The sequence below is a fragment of the Sinohyriopsis cumingii genome, chromosome 1, assembly GCF_028554795.1.
Source record: "Sinohyriopsis cumingii isolate HCF-2022 chromosome 1, ASM2855479v2, whole genome shotgun sequence".
NCBI classification, from domain to species: domain Eukaryota; kingdom Metazoa; phylum Mollusca; class Bivalvia; order Unionida; family Unionidae; genus Sinohyriopsis; species Sinohyriopsis cumingii.
Genome location: NC_142961.1, coordinates 145957299 through 145977316, shown reverse-complemented (window position 1 = coordinate 145977316; position 20018 = coordinate 145957299). Strand labels below are relative to the sequence as shown.

Genomic DNA, 20018 nt, shown 5'->3' with positions numbered 1-20018 from the left:
TCATTTGTGTTTCAGGCAGATTGCCCTGTCAGACATCATTGTTATCAACAAGACAGATCTGGTTAGCAAGACAGAACTCGAACAACTCAGAACTGACATAAGGTCTGTTTGGCAACAAAGGAGTGTATTTTTCTAACAGTGGTTAACTATAAGGCTAAATTTTGCAAACCTTAAAAATTAACTTTCTATTGCAATATTTAACTCGTCAGACTTTAAATTTGTGGTTTTGCTGTTAAATTTGTTTATTTTTTCTTTAGACCAGTAGTTTCTAGTTTCAAAAATTTTGTTAAAAAAAAATTCTTTATGCCTTGAATTCCAATTTTTGGGTATCAGTTTCATTGGTCTTTAAGTTTTCAATGGGTATCAGTTTTCAGGGGGTATCTGTGTTCTAGGGGTTTCTGTTTTCAAGGGGCTTCAGTGTTCTAGGGCATTGGTGTTAAAGAGGTATCAATTTTATGAAGTTGAAATGTTCAAGGGATATATCAGGGTTCAGTGGGTCTCAATGTTCAAGAATATCAATTTTCAAGGGTATTATTATTCTAGGGGTATCTGTGTTCTAGGGGTATCAGATTCCATGGGTATCACTGTTCAAGGGTGCAGTGTTCTGGGGGTATCAGTGTTCTAGTAGTATCAGTTTTCAAGTGGTATCAATGTTCTTGGGGTATCAATATTCTAGGTGTATCAGTGTTCAAGGGGTATCAATTTCCATGGGTATCACTATTCAAGGGTATCAGTGTTCTAGTGGTATCAGTGTTCTAGTGGTATCAGTGTTCAAGGGTATCTGTTCAGGGAGTATCAATTATCAAGGATTTCATGGTTGCTATGACAATGAATTTTGAGAGCTTTGCAAACAATGGTCCTTCTTTGGACTCCTGCAGTTCTTAAATAGAAGTACCATACAAATTTCATTGTTCATAATACCACAAAAATAAATTCATTGGCCATTTAATTTTGCCTTCAAATTTCTTGAATCTATAAAATTAAAAGATGTTTGTCACATCACTAATGGCTAGATGATCTGTAGTTTTATTTACTAGTACATAGCATAAATACTGGCACAAAAGTAGGAACTGCAAACAGCATAGACCCTGATCTGCCATCGCATAATGCACTGGCAGATCTGGGTCTTTGCAGTTTGTTATGATTAATAAGTAGAACAAACAGCATAGACCCTGTCCTGCCAGTGCATTATGGGATGGCAGATCAGAGTCTATGTTGTTTGCAGTTGGATGTGACTTAAAGGCAAGTACATATGGTAAATAGATTTATGAATTTATATTTATTGTGGTATGTGATTGGGTAAGGTTTTGAGACCTTGGACTGCATAGCCCTGTTGAAACTACCATGGAGTTATCTCCCCCAGACACACCAGTGATGCTGCATGATGGGTATTTCCAGTAAACTTCATGACAGGAAAAATGGGACAAATCTAATGAGTCATACATATCCAGATTAGTAAATATTTTGTGTCCCTTGGTATGACCTGGATAGAATTTGAAACCTTTAAAGTGCTTCACTTGAACTGCGATAACAGCCAAGATTAATTTCAGCTGCTTCAGTCAAATAGTCATTCAGAGTAATTGAGTGCAAATGAAAAATGTATTGAACTCATTAAAAAAATGATTCAAGATGAGTTTATAATTAAGTTTTTTCATTAATAAATTTGTCAGAAAAATGCAGTGTCTAATTAGTAAGTGCTTTCACTGAATTCTGTCTGCTCTGTTTTGCTCGTGTACATGTAAATATTCATATTTTTATTTTGTTTTTGTATTAAGTTTATGTTTATGCATGGCTAGAGTTATGTCTTCCCATTCCAAATGTGGGAGACATCTTGAATTTGTGCTGTATGTACATCCATCCTTCTGTCATCTTCTTTCCATCTATCCATCACACTTTCTTATAAGCAAGATAGCAATAAAACTTTTCGCCCAAACCAGATGAAATTTGATATTTAGATAACCTTGAGTGGGTCATATGATAAGATGAGGTTCCAGAGACTGGCCTTATGTTTCCATGTTTTAAACACATTTTTGGGCTTGGGCATTCTTTTCACTTGTATTTTAATACCAGATATTAACGAATGGGATGTGGATAACCTAGTTAGATTTTCAGGTCATTGTAGCAATATTTCCTCTTTACTGTACAGACTTTTTAAATTTTTGGAATGTAAAAATTTTAATTACAAAATAAATTGTATTGTTATGACAAAATTTTGTAAACATGATTATGTAAAAGTCACTTGAGATAGAAAAATTAAATTTTGTTGGCCTTATTGTATTAATATGTAGATGAACATAGTCGATTTTACTTGAAACTAAAGACATTGTTCCTTTATTTCCATGTTGTTTTAACTTTTTGGAATTAGACTTTTTGGAATTAGACATTTGTGGATTGCATGATTAAGCAAAAACCACCTGAGATAGGTGTGAAATTTTTGATGACCTATTTTTTTATTTATGTGTATATATCCTGGCTAGACCTTTTGGGCATTTTGGTTTTTGTTCTTGGGGTTTTTGTCTTGTTTTTTTTTAAACATATTTTTGAACTTTTTGGAGTTTAACTTTTTTCAGCAAAGATCTTGTTACCACAATTTAGCAAAAACTAGGTAGAGAAATGAAATTTGGCATTCATGTTTCTTGGAATATGTAGATGACTTGATTAGATTTTCACACCATTATAATAATGTTTCAGATGTTTTTATACATTTTAAAAATATTTAGACATGGATTTTTTTTATGTGCAATAAAATTTGTAAAAATAAAAATATTGTTTGGAAGGGGGTTATGGATTCAGCCTCTTTGCCCCCTCTTTACTAAAATGACAAACTAAGTTTTACAAAGCTGATGGTTTCTATGTGATACTTATATGGACTAATCTGTTTTGATTTTACAAAAGGAAGACTAAATTCCATATCTAAAGAAAAAAAGAAAAAACCATCTTCACCTTGCCAAATTTCCCCTTCCTTCTGTCATACCATTTGTCCTTTTTGGAGGTAAGGAGACATGATTTAGCTTTCAAAAATATATCCATTTTAGTATTGAACTTGGGTACATAGTGGTGCCTGAATTGAAAGGTTAAACAGGATGAAACTTGGTGGGGATGGATCTGCAAAGACACATAACACAAGCATGAGTTTATGTTTTAAATTTGTATACTTTGTGTGAATTACACAATGTCATGTATAACTTGATATTAAGAATTTAGTTGACATCATGCAACCTTGGAGGTGGAGGAATTATGAAACCTGGTTTGGAAACCCAGTACTATTGCATATGTTAGAACTGAGGATCAAACCCAGGACTGCAAAGTTAGAAAGTGAGGACACACTGTTAAAGGAAATCATATAATTGTGTTATATGAGAGGTTATCCTATAATTGGGTACATAAATACAGAGTACATTGGTTCCTCACTATGATGTTCATTAAAGGGAGTCATACAGGTGTACTGTGTTATATGTGAGGTCACCTTATAATGGGGTACATTATACAGAGTACAGTGGTTCCTGACTATGGTGTTCATTAAAGGGAGTCATACAGGTGTACTGTGTTATATGTGAGGCCACCTTATAATGGGGTACATTATACATAGTACAGTGGTTCTTCACTATGATGTTCATTAAAGAGAGTCATACAGGTGTACCGTGTTATATGTGAGGCCACCTTATATTTTGAATCTACCAACAAAACAAGAAAACTATTTTGGAAGTTGCAGATTTTAAAAAACAGATTTTTGTAATTTTAAAATTACGTCATACATGGAGTTGCCTATATTTATGTTTATTAGAAATAAAAGTAGTGAATTCATTAACAGAGATCTTTCTAATTAAAGCAGCTTATTCATTGTGTTCTAGAAACTTAATACCTGCTGTTGAGTGAACAAGGGAAGATAGGTAAATCTGTCAATGTACCCCATTTTTGTGATTAGTTTCTTGGAAATTACATTGCCCAGTTCCTTTGATTTCATGGATTTTACGTGGCTTTTACCTTTTCTGTATATCATTTAAAGAATTATAACATTGTTTTCCTTTTATCTTCAATCTTGTAGGGGTGTGTTTTTACTTTTGTTTTGAAGATATAATCTTGCTAATGATTGTAGAAATTTTTAAATCTGTATTTTTAGATATAGACAAGATTGTGTTTATTTGCCATTATACCAAATAGAGACATACATTTTCTTTTATCTATCTGATTAAATACTGGCAAAAAATGACGTATCCTAGTGGAGTGCATGAAACTTCTAAAAACAATGAAATAGATGAAGGCCTGTATCAAAATAACAGTTAATTACAGGATTTAAAAGAATAATTAACAGATCTACTACATCATGAACATATATCTTACGTATCTACACAATGCTATGCAAGAATTTCAAATGAAGTATGAGGATGATTGATACTAGGCTCATTCTGTATAAATTCCATAGTGTATATATAGATCTCTCACCACATGGTGTTTCTGTCCTTTTTTCATAACTTAGAATTAGGTCAAAACATACCGGTTCACCAAATGATAGACACAATAACCTGCTTGTCTATTATTTTTGCACAACTTTATATCATTATATCTCTTGTTATAAATTGCCCCTAGTGATTCTAATTTGTAAGAGTCCAGATTTTATTTTGTAGATTTTGTGTTAAGTGTTTGTTTTGTATATTTAAGTTGTTTCTTCCGCTAATGAATATCTTGTTTACATCGAAACACAAGGAAACCATTTTGAATTTGTGTCAGTATCTCATGTGTGTGTGTTGTGTCTGCGTTTGTCTCTTTGTCTGTGTCTGTGTTTGTGCTGTCTACAGTTTCAATAGGTGAAATGGATGCATACCACCTACCTGGGTTCTAATATACCAACAGCACCACATATGAGGGGTATGTATATGTATGCAGGTGATATGTACCTTCATTTCTCACCTATATAATCCAGGCAGGTGAAATGGACCTGCATTTCTCACCAATATAATCCAGGTAGGTGATATGTACCTTCATTTCTCACCTATATAATCCAGGCAGGTGAAATGTACCTGCATTTCTCACCAATATAATCCAGGTAGGTGATATGTACCTTCATTTCTCATATATAATCTAGTCAGGTGATATGTACGTGCATTTCTTGCCTATATAATCCAGGCAGGTCATCTGTACATTCAGTTCTCACCTGTATAATCCAGGCAGGTGATATGACCTGCATTTTTCACCTATCTTCCAGTTTGATGACTCTCTCATGTTGCAGAACCATCTTTCTTCAGATCTAAAAGTACTTGGCATTCCTTTGTGTACTGCATGCAGTCATGACCTATGAGACAGAAATAACAATAATTATACCTGCTTGTTAAATGTTTCCTTAAACATAATTTTCAGAATTTTCAGTCAAAATTCCAGCACTAGAATACTGTATATCCCAGAAATCTAAAACTTTTTTTATAAAGATGTGGAGTGAAACGAAGTATTTATTCAATACATGATCACTGCCATTAATACATTATATACATTGTTTGCATTTGGAATACCGGTTGTGTTTCTGTGATGTCACATCATCCAGCATGAAATTAAGGTCACAGTGATCTACCTTGGAAGAATTGCTGCACTTATGTATGTATGTGGAATATATAGTGTTCATCTGTATTTGGCTATATGCAGGAGAGTGCACTGGGACTAGTCTGTATTCCCAAGCATGTAATTCAGGTTGCCTCACTTTATTAGACGATGCATCCCATCACCCAGTTTTAGTACCCTGACATAAAAAGCATCTGGGGAATCCACATTAACAAATTGGTTTTCCAAAATTATGATAGCTTATTATAAAGGTCACAGTGATCTACTTGTATATTTTGGTGCATTTCATACAAATATTTGTGTCCTTAACGTGTTTTATTATCCAGTGACAAATTAAAAAATGGACTTTAAACCTCATTGGTACACAATCAGTATATTTTACTTCTTAATTGAAGGGAGTTAAATGAGTACACAGTTAAATGTGATCACAAACATGATATCTTATTCAGCTGAAACCATATATGTACACATCTTTTTCATTAACTATTTATTTATAAGGCATCCTCAAGTATTCAGTTTAGTAATAGAATCTGCTGTATTGTCAAACAATTCTTTGTTTTAGAAAAAGTGATTATCACCCTAATTTAACTTAATTTACTCAAGTGCAATGGTTTTGCAAATGTGTAGCAATAAGTACACTTTAGTTTCCCTCTATTCCCTAACATTGTCGACGTTATTAGGCAAACATATAACTTCCAAGTATCTCATATAATCTCGTATCAAAGCATCCAACTCTTCCCAGATACTGTCAAATATGGATAACAAGTATGTTTATTAAGTAAGCTTATATACACTTCTTATGCGCTTGAACACAGTGAAATACATAAAAATGCAATGATTATTTACCATATATACCCCCTTTTAATTAGGTCTAACTGCCAACAACATAAATCCATACCTGCCAGTGCATAATGTTATGGCAGATCTGGGTCTGTATTGTTTGTCCTACTGATTACTGCTAACAAACTGCATAGATCTGTATCTGCCAGTGTATAATGCAATGGTACATTTGGGTCTGTTTTGTTTGTTCTATAGAACACTGCTAACAAACTGCATAGATCCGTATCTACTAGTGCATTATGTGATGGTACATCTGGGGCTGTATTATTTGTTCTATTGATTACTGCTAACAAAACTGCATAGATCCATATCTACTAGTGCATTATGTGATGGTACATCTGGGGCTGTATTATTTGTTCTGTTGATTACTGCTAACAAAAAAACTGCATAGATCCATATCTACTAGTGCATTATGTGATGGTACATCTGGGGCTGTATTATTTGTTCTATTGATTACTGCTAACAAAACTGCATAGATCCGTATCTACTAGTGCATTATGTGATGGTACATCTGGGGCTGTATTATTTGTTCTATTGATTACTGTTAACAAACTGCATAGATCCATATCTACTAGTGCATTATGTGATGGTACATCTGGGGCTGTATTATTTGTTCTATTGATTACTGTTAACAAACTGCATAGATCCGTATCTACTAGTGCATTATGTGATGGTACATCTGGGGCTGTATTATTTGTTCTATTGATTACTGTTAACAAACTGCATAGATCCATATCTACTAGTGCGTTATGTGATGGTACATCTGGGGCTGTATTATTTGTTCTATTGATTACTGCTAACAAAACTGCATAGATCCGTATCTACTAGTGCATTATGTGATGGTACATCTGGGGCTGTATTATTTGTTCTATTGATTACTGTTAACAAACTGCATAGATCCGTATCTACTAGTGCATTATGTGATGGTACATCTGGGGCTGTATTATTTGTTCTATTGATTACTGTTAACAAACTGCATAGATCCATATCTACTAGTGCATTATGTGATGGTACATCTGGGGCTGTATTATTTGTTCTGTTGATTACTGCTAACAAAAAAACTGCATAGATCCATATCTACTAGTGCATTATGTGATGGTACATCTGGGGCTGTATTATTTGTTCTATTGATTACTGCTAACAAAACTGCATAGATCCGTATCTACTAGTGCATTATGTGATGGTACATCTGGGGCTGTATTATTTGTTCTATTGATTACTGTTAACAAACTGCATAGATCCATATCTTCCGGTGTATAATGTGAGGTACATCTGGGGCTGTATTATTTGTTCTGTTGATTACTGCTAACAAAACTGCATAGATCTATATCTACTAGTGCATTATGTGATGGTACATCTGGGGCTGTATTATTTGTTCTATTGATTACTGCTAACAAAACTGCATAGATCTATATCTACTAGTGCATTATGTGATGGTACATCTGGGGCTGTATTATTTGTTCTATTGATTACTGTTAACAAACTGCATAGATCCGTATCTACTAGTGCATTATGTGATGGTACATCTGGGGCTGTATTATTTGTTCTATTGATTACTGCTAACAAAACTGCATAGATCCATATCTGCCAGTGTATAATGTGAGGTACATCTGGGGCTTTATTATTTGTTCTATTGATTACTGTTAACAAACTGCATTGATCCGTATCTACTAGTGCATTATGTGATGGTACATCTGGGGCTGTATTATTTGTTCTATTGATTACTGTTAACAAACTGCATAGATCCATATCTACTAGTGCATTATGTGATGGCACATCTGGGTCTGTATAATTTGTTCTATTGATTACTGCTATCAAACTGCACAGTTGTATATTTTTACTAGTTCACCCATGATGTCAATGAAAATTTCCAAGCAATAATTCAAGCCATGCCCATGGTACCTGGCAGAACATTACCCATGATGACTTGCACAAAATGGTCAATTTGTATGATAATTTCTGCATCTACCATCATCTGCCTTAAATTATACTTCTAAATGAAAATTGACCATGTTCTGTAGGTTTATACTTAATGTTTTTAACTTGATTGAATATTTGTTCAGACTACTCATGGCAAATAGTATACATGTATTTATTAGACCATATTTAAAGGGACTTCAGTTACAAAGAATAATCATCAGATGTTTTGTGTTTTAAACTTAGCTTTTTGTGTACACACCTTTGCACTTTTTTCCATATTTGCTTATTTTCAGATGCGTACTTATTATTCAAATTTGGCATTATTCTCTATTCCACATGAGTAGTTTGTCCATCAAATTGATGAGGACCACTTTAGTCATCCAGTGTTTTATCAGGAACAAATGGTCTGTGGGCATGTAGGTGGCCAATGAGGCCAGTGTGCACCCTGAATCTTCTGTGGCATTGTGGACATGGGATAGTAGCAACGCTGATCATGGGGTTACTGGCTCAGGATTTCCTGGCCTGCCTCCATTGTTCTACCATGGCTATCCTGTTTGCCTTGCAAGCTGCAATACCTTCAGTGATGGAAGAGTGCCACACGACTCTGTCCTGGGCAGTCTGCTCCCACATGTCATAGCTAATGTCAAAGTTCTTCAATGACGTCTTCATGGTGTCCTTGTATAATTTGTTCTGGCCTCCCTTGTTGCGTTTTCCTTGTTCAAGCTTGCCATAAAAGAATTTTTTGGAATCCAGTGGTCTGGCATGCGAGCTACGTGGCCTGCCCATCACAACTGTGATTGCATCAAGATGGTGTAGATACTGGGAAGGCTTGCTTGTGCAAGGACCTCAGTATCCGGGGTCCTGTCTTGCCACTTGCTGTTTAGGAGTCTTCTGAGGCAGGTAGTGTGGAAGTGGTTCAACTTCTTTGCATGGTGCTGGTACACTGTCCAGGTTTTGCAGGCATATAATAACACAGGGAGTACTATTGCTCTGTACACCTTCAAGTTTGTCTGAGGACTAATTAATGCCTCTGCTGTTCCAAACCTTAACATGTTGTCTACTGACTGCTACACTGGCCTTTGCAATCCTGGCATTAACTTCATCATATATTACGACATTCTGGGACAGAGTGCTGCCAAGATTGGTGAACCTGTTCTCTGCACTCAGTTTGTAGCTGTTGACTGATTTTTGGCTCAGCATACAGTTTTCCTGGGGCTGGCTGATACATTATTTCAGTCTTCTTTGTGTTGATTGTAAGGCCAAAATTATGCAAGCATCAGAGAACTTGTCGATGCTGCTTTGCATGTCAGCTTCAGAGCCAGAGTTGAGGGTGCAGTCGTCAGCAAATAGAAAGTCTCTGATGATGTCTGTTGTGACCCTAGTTTTTGCTTGAAGCCTTCTGAGGTTGAACAGTTTGCTATCAATTCAGTATCTGATGCTGATTCCCATGTCACCATCTCTGAAGGCATCAGTGAGCATGGCTTAGAAAATGAGACTGAAAAGTGTTGGCACCAGTACACAGCCCTGCTTCACTCTGTTTGAGACAGGAAAGGATCTCATGTCTTACCATTGTTCTGGACTCTAGTTTCCATACCATCGTGAAATTGCTGCACCTTGGTGATACATTTGTTTGGGCATCTGTACTTGGCCATGATCTTCCACAGGCCCAATCTGCTAACAGTGTCAAAGGCCTTGGTCAGGTCAACATAAGTAGAGAAAAGGTAAGTATTCTGCTCTTGGCTTTTCTCTTGCAACTGCCTAGCAGTGAACACCATGTCGATGGTTCCATGCTCCTTTTCAGAATCCACACTGGCTTTCTGGTAGGAGTCCATAGTCAAGGTGTGATGTGAGATGGTTGAGGAGAATCCTGTTGAGTATCTTGTCTGTGATGGAGAGCAAAGAGATACCTCAGTAGTTGTCAGAAGCCTGAAGATTTCCTTTGCGCTTATACAGGTGTGTAATAGTAGCATCATTGAATTCCTGTGGGATCATCTCTTTTTGCCACATGAGATGAAACAACTGATGAAGCATTTTAGTCAGAGCTGCACCGCCTTCCTTGTATATCTCAGCTGGGATTGAGTCTGAACCAGGAGATTTGCCACTAGAGAGCAGACATATTGCTTTCTGGGTTTCTAACATGGTTTATGGGTCATCCAGTGACTGGCACTTGTGGCAGCCAATCAGTGGCTTCATCATTGATGGATGTTGAGTTGTTCAGGACACAATTGAAGTGCTCAGCCCATCTTTTGAAGATCTTTGTGATCAGTGTGTTCCCATCTACACTGAGAAGAGGGATGATCCTGATGATAATGGGCAATAGACTTCATCATAAAACCTCTTCATATCATGCTTGGCTTTGGATCTCATCAGCTTTGTTACTCAGCCAGGAGTATTGCTTCTGCTAAAGTTTCTGTTGAACAGTCCTGCAGATGTTATTAAAGAAATCTTTTTTGAAGTGGACTTTGGATCATTTAGGTATGCTTTGTGTTTTTCTGTCCAAAAGTGTGCGCAGGTTCCATGCACAGAGGGTGAGAGGAACGATTTTCATATTTTTCTTTGCAGTGTTTCCACCGCTGATGTAGGGTCCCCTCCAGCTGCAGTTAGCTGGCTAGGGAAGGATGGTGCAGACAATTTTTATGGCACCTTTTCTAGCCCCTTCCTCATGCCATGGAGGTTAGCAATGCGAATCCAAAAAAAAGCGCCTGAGTCACTCAGGGGGCTGCCTAACTCCACTGCTGCTCCATGTCAGTGAATAACGACCATATGGCCAGAGCTGTCTGTGTGCAGATTTGTGGCTATGGCTGCCAGTGTTCCCACACCTGCCGCTTTGTTGCTCATCCATCAACACTGTACTTTGGGGAGAAGGATGACCAAGTGACTTGAGCATTAACTTGGTTTAAAGTGAGGAAGAGTTGCACATCGTTGACCTCACTCTCGTCCAAGACTATCTGGATCCAGTGGCAAGAAAAGGTCAAAATGGCTTGAGATAGAATCAGATGCAACGGATGAGAAGACTACCTACATGCCTCATCCTGATCTTTGCGCTCTACAGCACATTGCTGGGAATCGCCTTTCTGCCCGTTGAACTAGTTGTTGGTTTCTTCCATGCAGTCTGCCGAATCCAGTCTTCACGTGCTTGGGTAGGCAAGACCTGACTCACTGAAGGTTTAAAACCCATTGGCTACCCTCACCTGGTTTAGCCCACCAGTTGAAGTAGTTTACCGGGGTGTGGCCACATTGCATGTTACAGCTTCTTGGAGCCACAGGTAAGAGCTGGTGCATGTGGGGACCAAAGGTGAGAGAGCTATCCCAAAGAAGACACGACTGTTCCCTCACCAGAGGTGCTACTCCTCCAATACACTCCCATACATCCCTATTCCACATAATGTTACTAGATTGCCCCCAGGTCATCACATTCCATATAATGTTACTAGATTGCCCCCATGTCATCACATTCCATATAATGTTACTAGATTGCCCCCAGGTCATTACACTCCATATAATGTTGCAAAAAAGCCCCCACTGGTCATCACATTCCATATAATGTTACTAGATTGCCCCCAGGTCATTACTCTACAAATAATGTTGCAAAAAAGCCCCCACTAGTCATCACATTCCATATAATGTTACTAGATTGCCCCCATGTCATCACATTCCATATAATGTTACTAGATTGCCCCCAGGTCATTACACTCCATATAATGTTGCAAAAAAGCCCCCACTGGTCATCACATTCCATATAATGTTACTAGATTGCCCCCAGGTCATCACATTCCATATAATGTTACTAGATTGCCCCCATGTCATCACATTCCATATAATGTTACTAGATTGCCCCCAGGTCATTACACTACAAATAATGTTGCAAAAAAGCCCCCACTGGTCATCACATTCCATATAATGTTACTAGATTGCCCCCAGGTCATCACACTCCATATAATGTTACTAGATTGCCCCCATGTCATCACATTCCATATAATGTTACTAGATTGCCCCAAGGTCATTACACTACAAATAATGTTGCAAAAAAGCCCCCACTGGTCATCACATTCCATATGTTATTAAATTGCTTCCAGGTCATCACATTCCATATATCTTACTAAATTGTCCCCAGGTCATCACTATCCACATAATGTTGCTCAATTGCCTGCAGGTCATCACATTCCACATATTATTAAATATCTCCCTGGTCATCACAATGACATCGATAGAAATAATAATAGCAGTAATGACAAATTTTTACATCAAATATATTCTTAGTATTGAGATATTTCATTATTTAAATATTTTACAGTCATTTTTACACAATAAAGTTTAGAATGATTATTCAGTTTTGTGTGAGTCTCATCCACATATTTGTTTTGTATTTTATTTACTCTTTCAGAAGAATCAACAGTTTTTCACAGCTAATTGAAACCACACAATCAAGGTTTGTATCTGTATCTGCACAGCTTTCCTTGAAACTTTCAGGCATCTTGGAACATAAGCAGTTATGTGGTCTGGGCTGCAAATTATTCATTTTCACACATGATTGTTTTGGAGATTAAACCCAGAATCTCTTAACAGCAATGTATAGTTCTTTGTGTTACAGCCAAAGCTTTCAGACCGTGGTAATGCATGTATATGATAACCGTGTATCATAACAGAGATTTCTTTCCCCTAGTGACATATTTTGAAAATCCAGATCTATTTTATCAACAAGTAACATGCCCAATCTTTCTAATACCTTTTGGTCATGAAATTCAAGATAAAGAACTAAAATCTGTCATGACATGTATATAGTCATCATTGTTGTTGTTAGTGTAGTGTCATTTTTTATTAAACAGTAGACATACATTGCAGCCAGTATAATGGATTAAGGAATAACCCATGAAAACCCCAGAAAGAACCACTAACTCATGGGAACCTACTGGAGGCTTTCTCACATACCCACATTTGCTGAGCCTGAGACTTGAACCCATGCAGACAGAGGTGAGATGGCAGTGATTGGTAAAGGCAAGAGCTTTAGACCATTTGGCCTATAGTCTTTATCTTTTTATACCCATGCAGACAGAGGTGAGATGGCAGCAATTGGTAAAGGCAAGAGCTTTAGACTACTTGGCCTATAGTCTTTATCTTTTTATACCCATGTAATCTAGGATGAACATTTGATGGAGTTGCTTTTGGGGTTTTCATTCTTCACACCATGATGTCAACAGCTAAGGCCACATTGAGTTGGCTACTACCAGATCATTACCTAACATTACTAAGTCTAATTAATTATGCATTCCTAGATCTTTGACTGTGGTGTATTAAGCAATAAAGATTGACATTTAAATTGATGATATTTTTCATTAAACTTTAAACTACACTTAAAGATCTTTAAAATGTCTCTTTTCTGCTAAATTTTACATTGTAAAATAACAAATTTATGAAATGCTTACTCTTGAGAGAAGGTAGATAAAATGTCTATATGAGTCCAGTTCACATTTTCAGATTAAGGTTGCACTATGAAAATGGTTCAAATATTATATTTTTCAATTCATTTTGCTATAAGACACTGATAATTAATATGCTGAATGTAGCATTTATATTTATCTCACCATAAATTAATATGCAGAATGTAGCTTATATATTTATCTCACCATAAATTAATATGCAGAATGTAGCATTTATATTTATCTCACCATAAATTAATATGCAGAATGTTGCATTTATATTTATCTCACCATAAATTAATATGCAGAAGGCTGCATTTATATTTATCTCACCATAAATAATATGCAGAAGGCTGCATTTATATTTATTTTACCATAAATTAATATGCAGAAGGCTGCATTTATATTTATCTCACCATAAATAATATGCAGAATGTTGCATTTATATTTATCTCACCATAAATTAATATACAAAATATTGCATTTATTTTTTATATTTATCTCACCATAAATAATATGCAGAATGTTGCATTCATATTTATCTTGTGATAATTAATATGCAGAATGTAGCATTTATATTAATCTCACCATAAATAATATGCAGAATGTTGCATTTATTTTTTATATTTATCTTACCATAATTAATATGCAGAATATAGCATTTATATTTATCTCACCATAAATAATATGCAGAATGTTGCATTTTTATTTATCTCACCATATGCAAAATGTTGCATTTAAATTTATCTGACCATAATTAATATGCAGAATATTGCATTTACCATTTTGTCATACCATATTTAATATACAGAATGTTACATCTGATTTTATCTCACACCATAATTAATAAGCAGAATGTTGCATTTAAATATTTATCTCATCATAACTAATATAATTTATGGGGGCCCAGAGTGGCCAAGTGGTCTAAAGTGCTCTCCATTACAGATCACTGCCATTTCATCTCTGTCTGTGTGGGTTTGAGTCTCAGATTCAGCCAATGTGGGTATGTAGGAAAGCTTGCCAGTAGCTTCTCGTGAGTCAGTGGTTCTTTCCGGGGTTTTCCCGGGTTCTTCCTCCACCATTAATACTGGCCGCCATGTATAGCCTATCCTGTGCTGAAAAATTATGTTAAACCCTACAACAACAACAAATATAGTTTATTCTTCAAGAGTACATAACATATCTTATTATGCACAGGAATATTTAATTTTGGCATATCAAAGTTGTTTTGTAAGAATTATAAATTAGACAATAAAAAAATAATACAATTGAGGTAGGTCTACTTTGAAGCTTTTATTTCAGTACTATACTTAAAAGGGGTGAAATACACAAAATTGCCATTTCACTTTGATAATGAAGAAAGATCCATTGCTTAAATTAATTAGTGGAGTATTTTAAATAGTTGCTATGTTGTATATGCATGGTTTATACTTAACCTTGTACCTAATTAAATTGCTGTTTATGCCTGCAATTTTGATTTTGGTCAGCAAGGTGTTTCCAGGAATTCACAGATCAGTTTCTGTGAACTGATTACAGTACTCTAGGAATTCACACAATAGTTTCTGTGAACTGACTGACATATTCCAGGAATTCACACATCAGTTTCTGTGAACTGATTGACATATTCCAGGAACTCACACGTCCATTATTGTGAACTGATAGATGTACTCCAAGAATTCACACATCAATTATTGTGAAGTGACTGACATATTCCAGGAATTCACACATCAATTTCTGTGAATTGATTGACATATTCCAGTAATTCACACATCAGTTTCTGTTAACTTAATGGCATATTCCAGGAATTCATGCATCAATTTCTGTGAACTGATTGACATATTCTAGGAACTCACATCAGTTATTGTGAACTGATAGATGTACTCCAAGAATTCACACATCAATTTCTGTGAACTGATTGACTTATTCTAGTAATTCACACATCAATTTCTGTGAACCGATTGACATACTCCAGGGTGGTGTATGATGGTTTAGTAGCAGTAGAAGCAGCAAATATCTATATAAACTTTCTTATATTAAGTATTTTTGAAGAAAAATCTATTGTAAAGGATCTGTCATGAGGTACGGGATTTGATTTGAAAAATCTCATAGCCAAGTCTAAATAGCTAGATCATTATTTTCCATGTCAGTATATTGTATTTACAATAACCTTGCTGATTCAGAATAAAAATATACAGTCATCAACCAGAAGAGCTTACTAGATGACCTGACCTCATCTGGCACAAATTTGATATCACTGCTCTGCCTAAAGTCCTGGGACAATTGCTATGAATTTTACAAATTCATCCTAAGGTCTAGTTGGTTCTAAATGAAAATGGCACCCACCTGACAAATATGGCCCCCTTTTTTGGCAGCCATGTTGAAAATCTTGTTACTCCTACTCCTGTGATCAGAGATGACCATGTTACATGGGGTTTTCACTAAAAAAGCTTCTTATTATGTAAGGTTACTTCTAAATTAAAGTGTGTGTGCGTGTGATTTGGATTTTTAATATAGCTTTAACAATTTTTCAGTCATATCACTATGATGTCTGCAGTGTGGCAGTTTATAGTGATGTCAAGCACTGGGACTTCATGCCGCAGACATGTAACATGATCTCCCACCCAGTCACCAGGTCGACCAATCCTAACACTAAGCTCTTAATGCTGAGCACCAAGCGAGGCAGCTGTTAGTACCATTTTTTTTTATAAGTGCATCCCAAACACATAATGTGGCCACTATGGTGGGCATCACGACAATTTGTATTATAATTCCTAACTGAATGGTGGATTGTATCAATATGGGATTTTCAGTGAAAGGCTTATGATATCTCCTAGTTATTAATGAAGATGGTGCAAGTCTGACTTCCAGCATTACCAACAAATCTTGTGATCACTAAATTGATCTTATGAGACAGGAAAGTGTCTTTATAAGAGGGGTGGCATTTCTAGAGAGAGACCACAGATCTGAGTAATGATTCATATAAAATAACTAATTTTTAATGTCAGATATTTTCATTTTGTTTAAAATTCAGGCATGCTATGCAGTTATTGTGGTAAAACTTAATGTTATTTCTTTTTAAAAATTGAATGATCATCAGACTTGATACAAAACTACATTGTCATTACAATCATCTGGCTGTAACTGGCATCTGATCCATTCCTCACTGCCTTGTTGCAACAAATTCTTTATTGGCAATTTGAAGTTGAATCCAAATGCATATGGTTTACAAAGGAAGTGAGCTTGTTACTGATTTTAGTTTGGTACTCATTCCAAAAAATTTCATTATCTAGGAGACGTTTGCAGCTTTAACATCAATCCAATGGATCATACTTCAAAGAAAATAGCGAAGGTGGTTCAAATGTCTAGCAGAGATAAGCCACCATGGCTAACATACGATTTCTGTTTTATGGCAACTGGATGCCATGCTGACTTCAGCTGAAGTCAGTGGTTAGGTTTCATCACTTGATAATTGTCAATTGACAGTCATCATCTAAATGGCAAAATCTAATATGTAAGGAACACACTGCAGTAAGGATAATCCAGTTAGATACCTCTTTGTATGGATTAAAGTTAGGTACTTTATCAATATGTTGGAATAAATGTCAGTTTATGGAATCTAGGGATCATCAATTTATTCCTGAAATTTATGTCTGTAAACCCCATTATGTGCCTACTTGTGGGGAGTAAATTTTGCAGCTTTCATGCGAATACACCAGACGATGGACTTGTTGGAAGGGTGTATCTCCTAGATCAGTTCTTTTGAACAAAATATCATGCCAAGGGATTCTGACAGTATTGAATGAGTGACTGCTGGTGGAGGGGCATTAGGAAGGAAACCACTGTATTTTCTGGATTTTTTTATCATTTTACATTGTTTTTGGATATTTGTGAAGATCACTTTGAATGATATAACTTCAGTAAGTTTGAGTTTTTTCCAACATAATTCCTTACAGACTTAACTTAGTATGTGATTGTTCTTCTTCAAATATGTTACCCAGTCATAATACCTTAGGAGAACTACCACTACTACAAAATTTCAGCCTTCATAGGCCTTTCCTGCAGGTAACATTGTCTTACAATTGATTTTATAGCATCCACTTTATAAGTATCAATAATGACACTTCAGTGCAATTTTATGGGCATGTATGGTGTGTACTATAGAAAACTCAATTATATTGTTGTATTGTTTCCACCGCAGTTGTATATATAAAGGTAAGTTTTTTTACACATTATTTAGCCATAGCTATTACAAGAGGCATTTTGGTGATTTTACTGGTAGAGGCAGCCAGTTGACCTTTCCTACAGGTAACATTTATTAGAATGATTTTTACTGTCCACTTTGAAAGTATTAATAGTGATTTGCAAGGCAATCAGCAAAATACTGTCAGTTCTCCCAAACAGTAAAAACATACTTTCCCAGCCTCTCCACAGTTACATTCATATAGAGAGCATGCCTTCTGCCCCAGTAGTAACTGAAGAATTCATGGGAGTTGGTGCCAATCCCTGTATCAAGGGGAAATCACTCTGACTACCACCTAGTTGACCAGGTAACTGATAGCGTTTTAGCTAAATAGTTTTAGCCTGGAAGGGCTAAATTTGCAAGGTATTAGAAAAAATTTATTTCTTGACATTGGCTGAGACAAATAGTCATCTTCTGTTTGTGATATCAGGTTCATTGTCAAAAGCCATGACAAAGAACTTTGTGCTGTACTTACATGCATATAAAAAATAGTTTTGTTACCAATTTTGAATCTCTTGTTTTCAACATTCAAAGAGGGTTTCTTTCGTTTCAGGTGTTTTAAATTTTCATCTTTTCACTCAATGACTACTAATAGCAAGTCTGAAGGATCAATGAGATTACACAGTTGTCTCAACAACAACAACAACAATACCATCAGCTGTAACAGTTGTTTTATTGTACTTACTAGTGGTTTGATCGAAAATACTCAGTTATCTTTATTATGTATTATTATTATAGTCTTATTTACAACAAGATAAATAAAACTCATGAAATATTTTTACAAATTTTTCTATTGCTGAGGTTGCTGAAAGTTTTCTTTACTGAAATTAGTTTCATAAATTTCATATGAAATTGCCAAGTATGTGAAAAATTAATAATAATAATAATAATAATAATAATAACAGTACTAGTAGTAGAACAATATCTTACAGCAAGGGAATACTCCCTACCTGTCACCTGATACAGTGTAATAAGTTACTTAAGGGGGGCTGACTGGTGGATTGTTACATATTACATAACCAAACATGTGATATGTGGATAGCAGAGATAGGGAAAGACTTGTACATATGATATGGCATTTGTTTACTTTGATTAGAATAAAGGCTCATGTTAACAGTCTGCTTAATTATGTAAGTAGTGAAAAACTGTATCCCAGTGTCAAGAATCTGATCCTGATTTATCATGCAGTTATTATTTTTGGGACTATGGAAATTTGGCAGCAGCCTGAAGTATAAGAAAATAGATTTTCTAATTTATTTTGTTTTCATTTATCATTCATCTTTCTGCATTTTATATTTCTATTTTCTTAAATTACATTTATTTCATTTGCATTCATTCTGCATCCCATTTTCATTTCACTGGTAAAATTACCTATTTCAGGGGGCCCTGAGTGGCCGAGTGGTCTAAAGCACTCTCCATTACGGATCACTGCCATCTCACCTCTGCGTGGGTTTGAGTCTCTGATTCAGCCAATGCGGGTATGTGAGAAAGCTTGCCAGTAGCTTCTTGTGGGTCGATGGTTCTTTCCAGGGTTTTCCTGGGTTCTTTCTCCAGCATTAATACCAGCCGCCATGTATAGCCTATCATGTGCTGAAAAATGGCGTTAAACCCTACAACAACAACAACAACAACAACAACCTATTGCAGGGTCCATATCATTTTTCAGAGATTGTAATTCCTTACATTTTTTTAATTTTGACATAATTTAAAGCCTGATATTACAAAGGCTTTATCTTCCTCTCGCAAGGCACATGTAAGACACACGGTACTAATGGTATGGAAAAATGGGAACCAGCCTGGAAATGGGTGAACATAATATAGTGTATATATGGGTTTGTCTGACCAGGAGTGGTTAATAATATAAGTTATGTTGTAGGAAAAAAGAATCCTTTGAGAGCTTATCCTAGTTGTAAGTGAAAAAAAATAGAGACATTGTTTTATTGATGGAATTTCAGTCCTTTAACAGTCTTGAGTTTGGAACACTCATTACTAAAATTAGCACCTGACTCTTTGGTGCAGAATTGAAAGTACATGTTTCAAACACATGCAGG

At 35.8% G+C, this 20018-nt stretch overlaps 1 protein-coding gene across 4 annotated transcripts in view; it reads left to right on the top strand.

The window, feature by feature from the left end:
- The window catches only part of LOC149808098 (zinc-regulated GTPase metalloprotein activator 1-like), a 91812-nt gene that overhangs the window by 27698 nt on the left and 44096 nt on the right, over positions 1 to 20018 (top strand). For all 4 annotated transcript variants that reach the window (XM_089973469.1, XM_089973468.1, XM_089973470.1 and 1 more), the window contains 2 exons: positions 16 to 102; positions 12695 to 12739. In XM_089973469.1, the coding sequence (XP_089829595.1) occupies positions 16 to 102; positions 12695 to 12739 (132 nt within the window). The remainder of the gene's footprint in view (positions 1 to 15; positions 103 to 12694; positions 12740 to 20018) is intronic.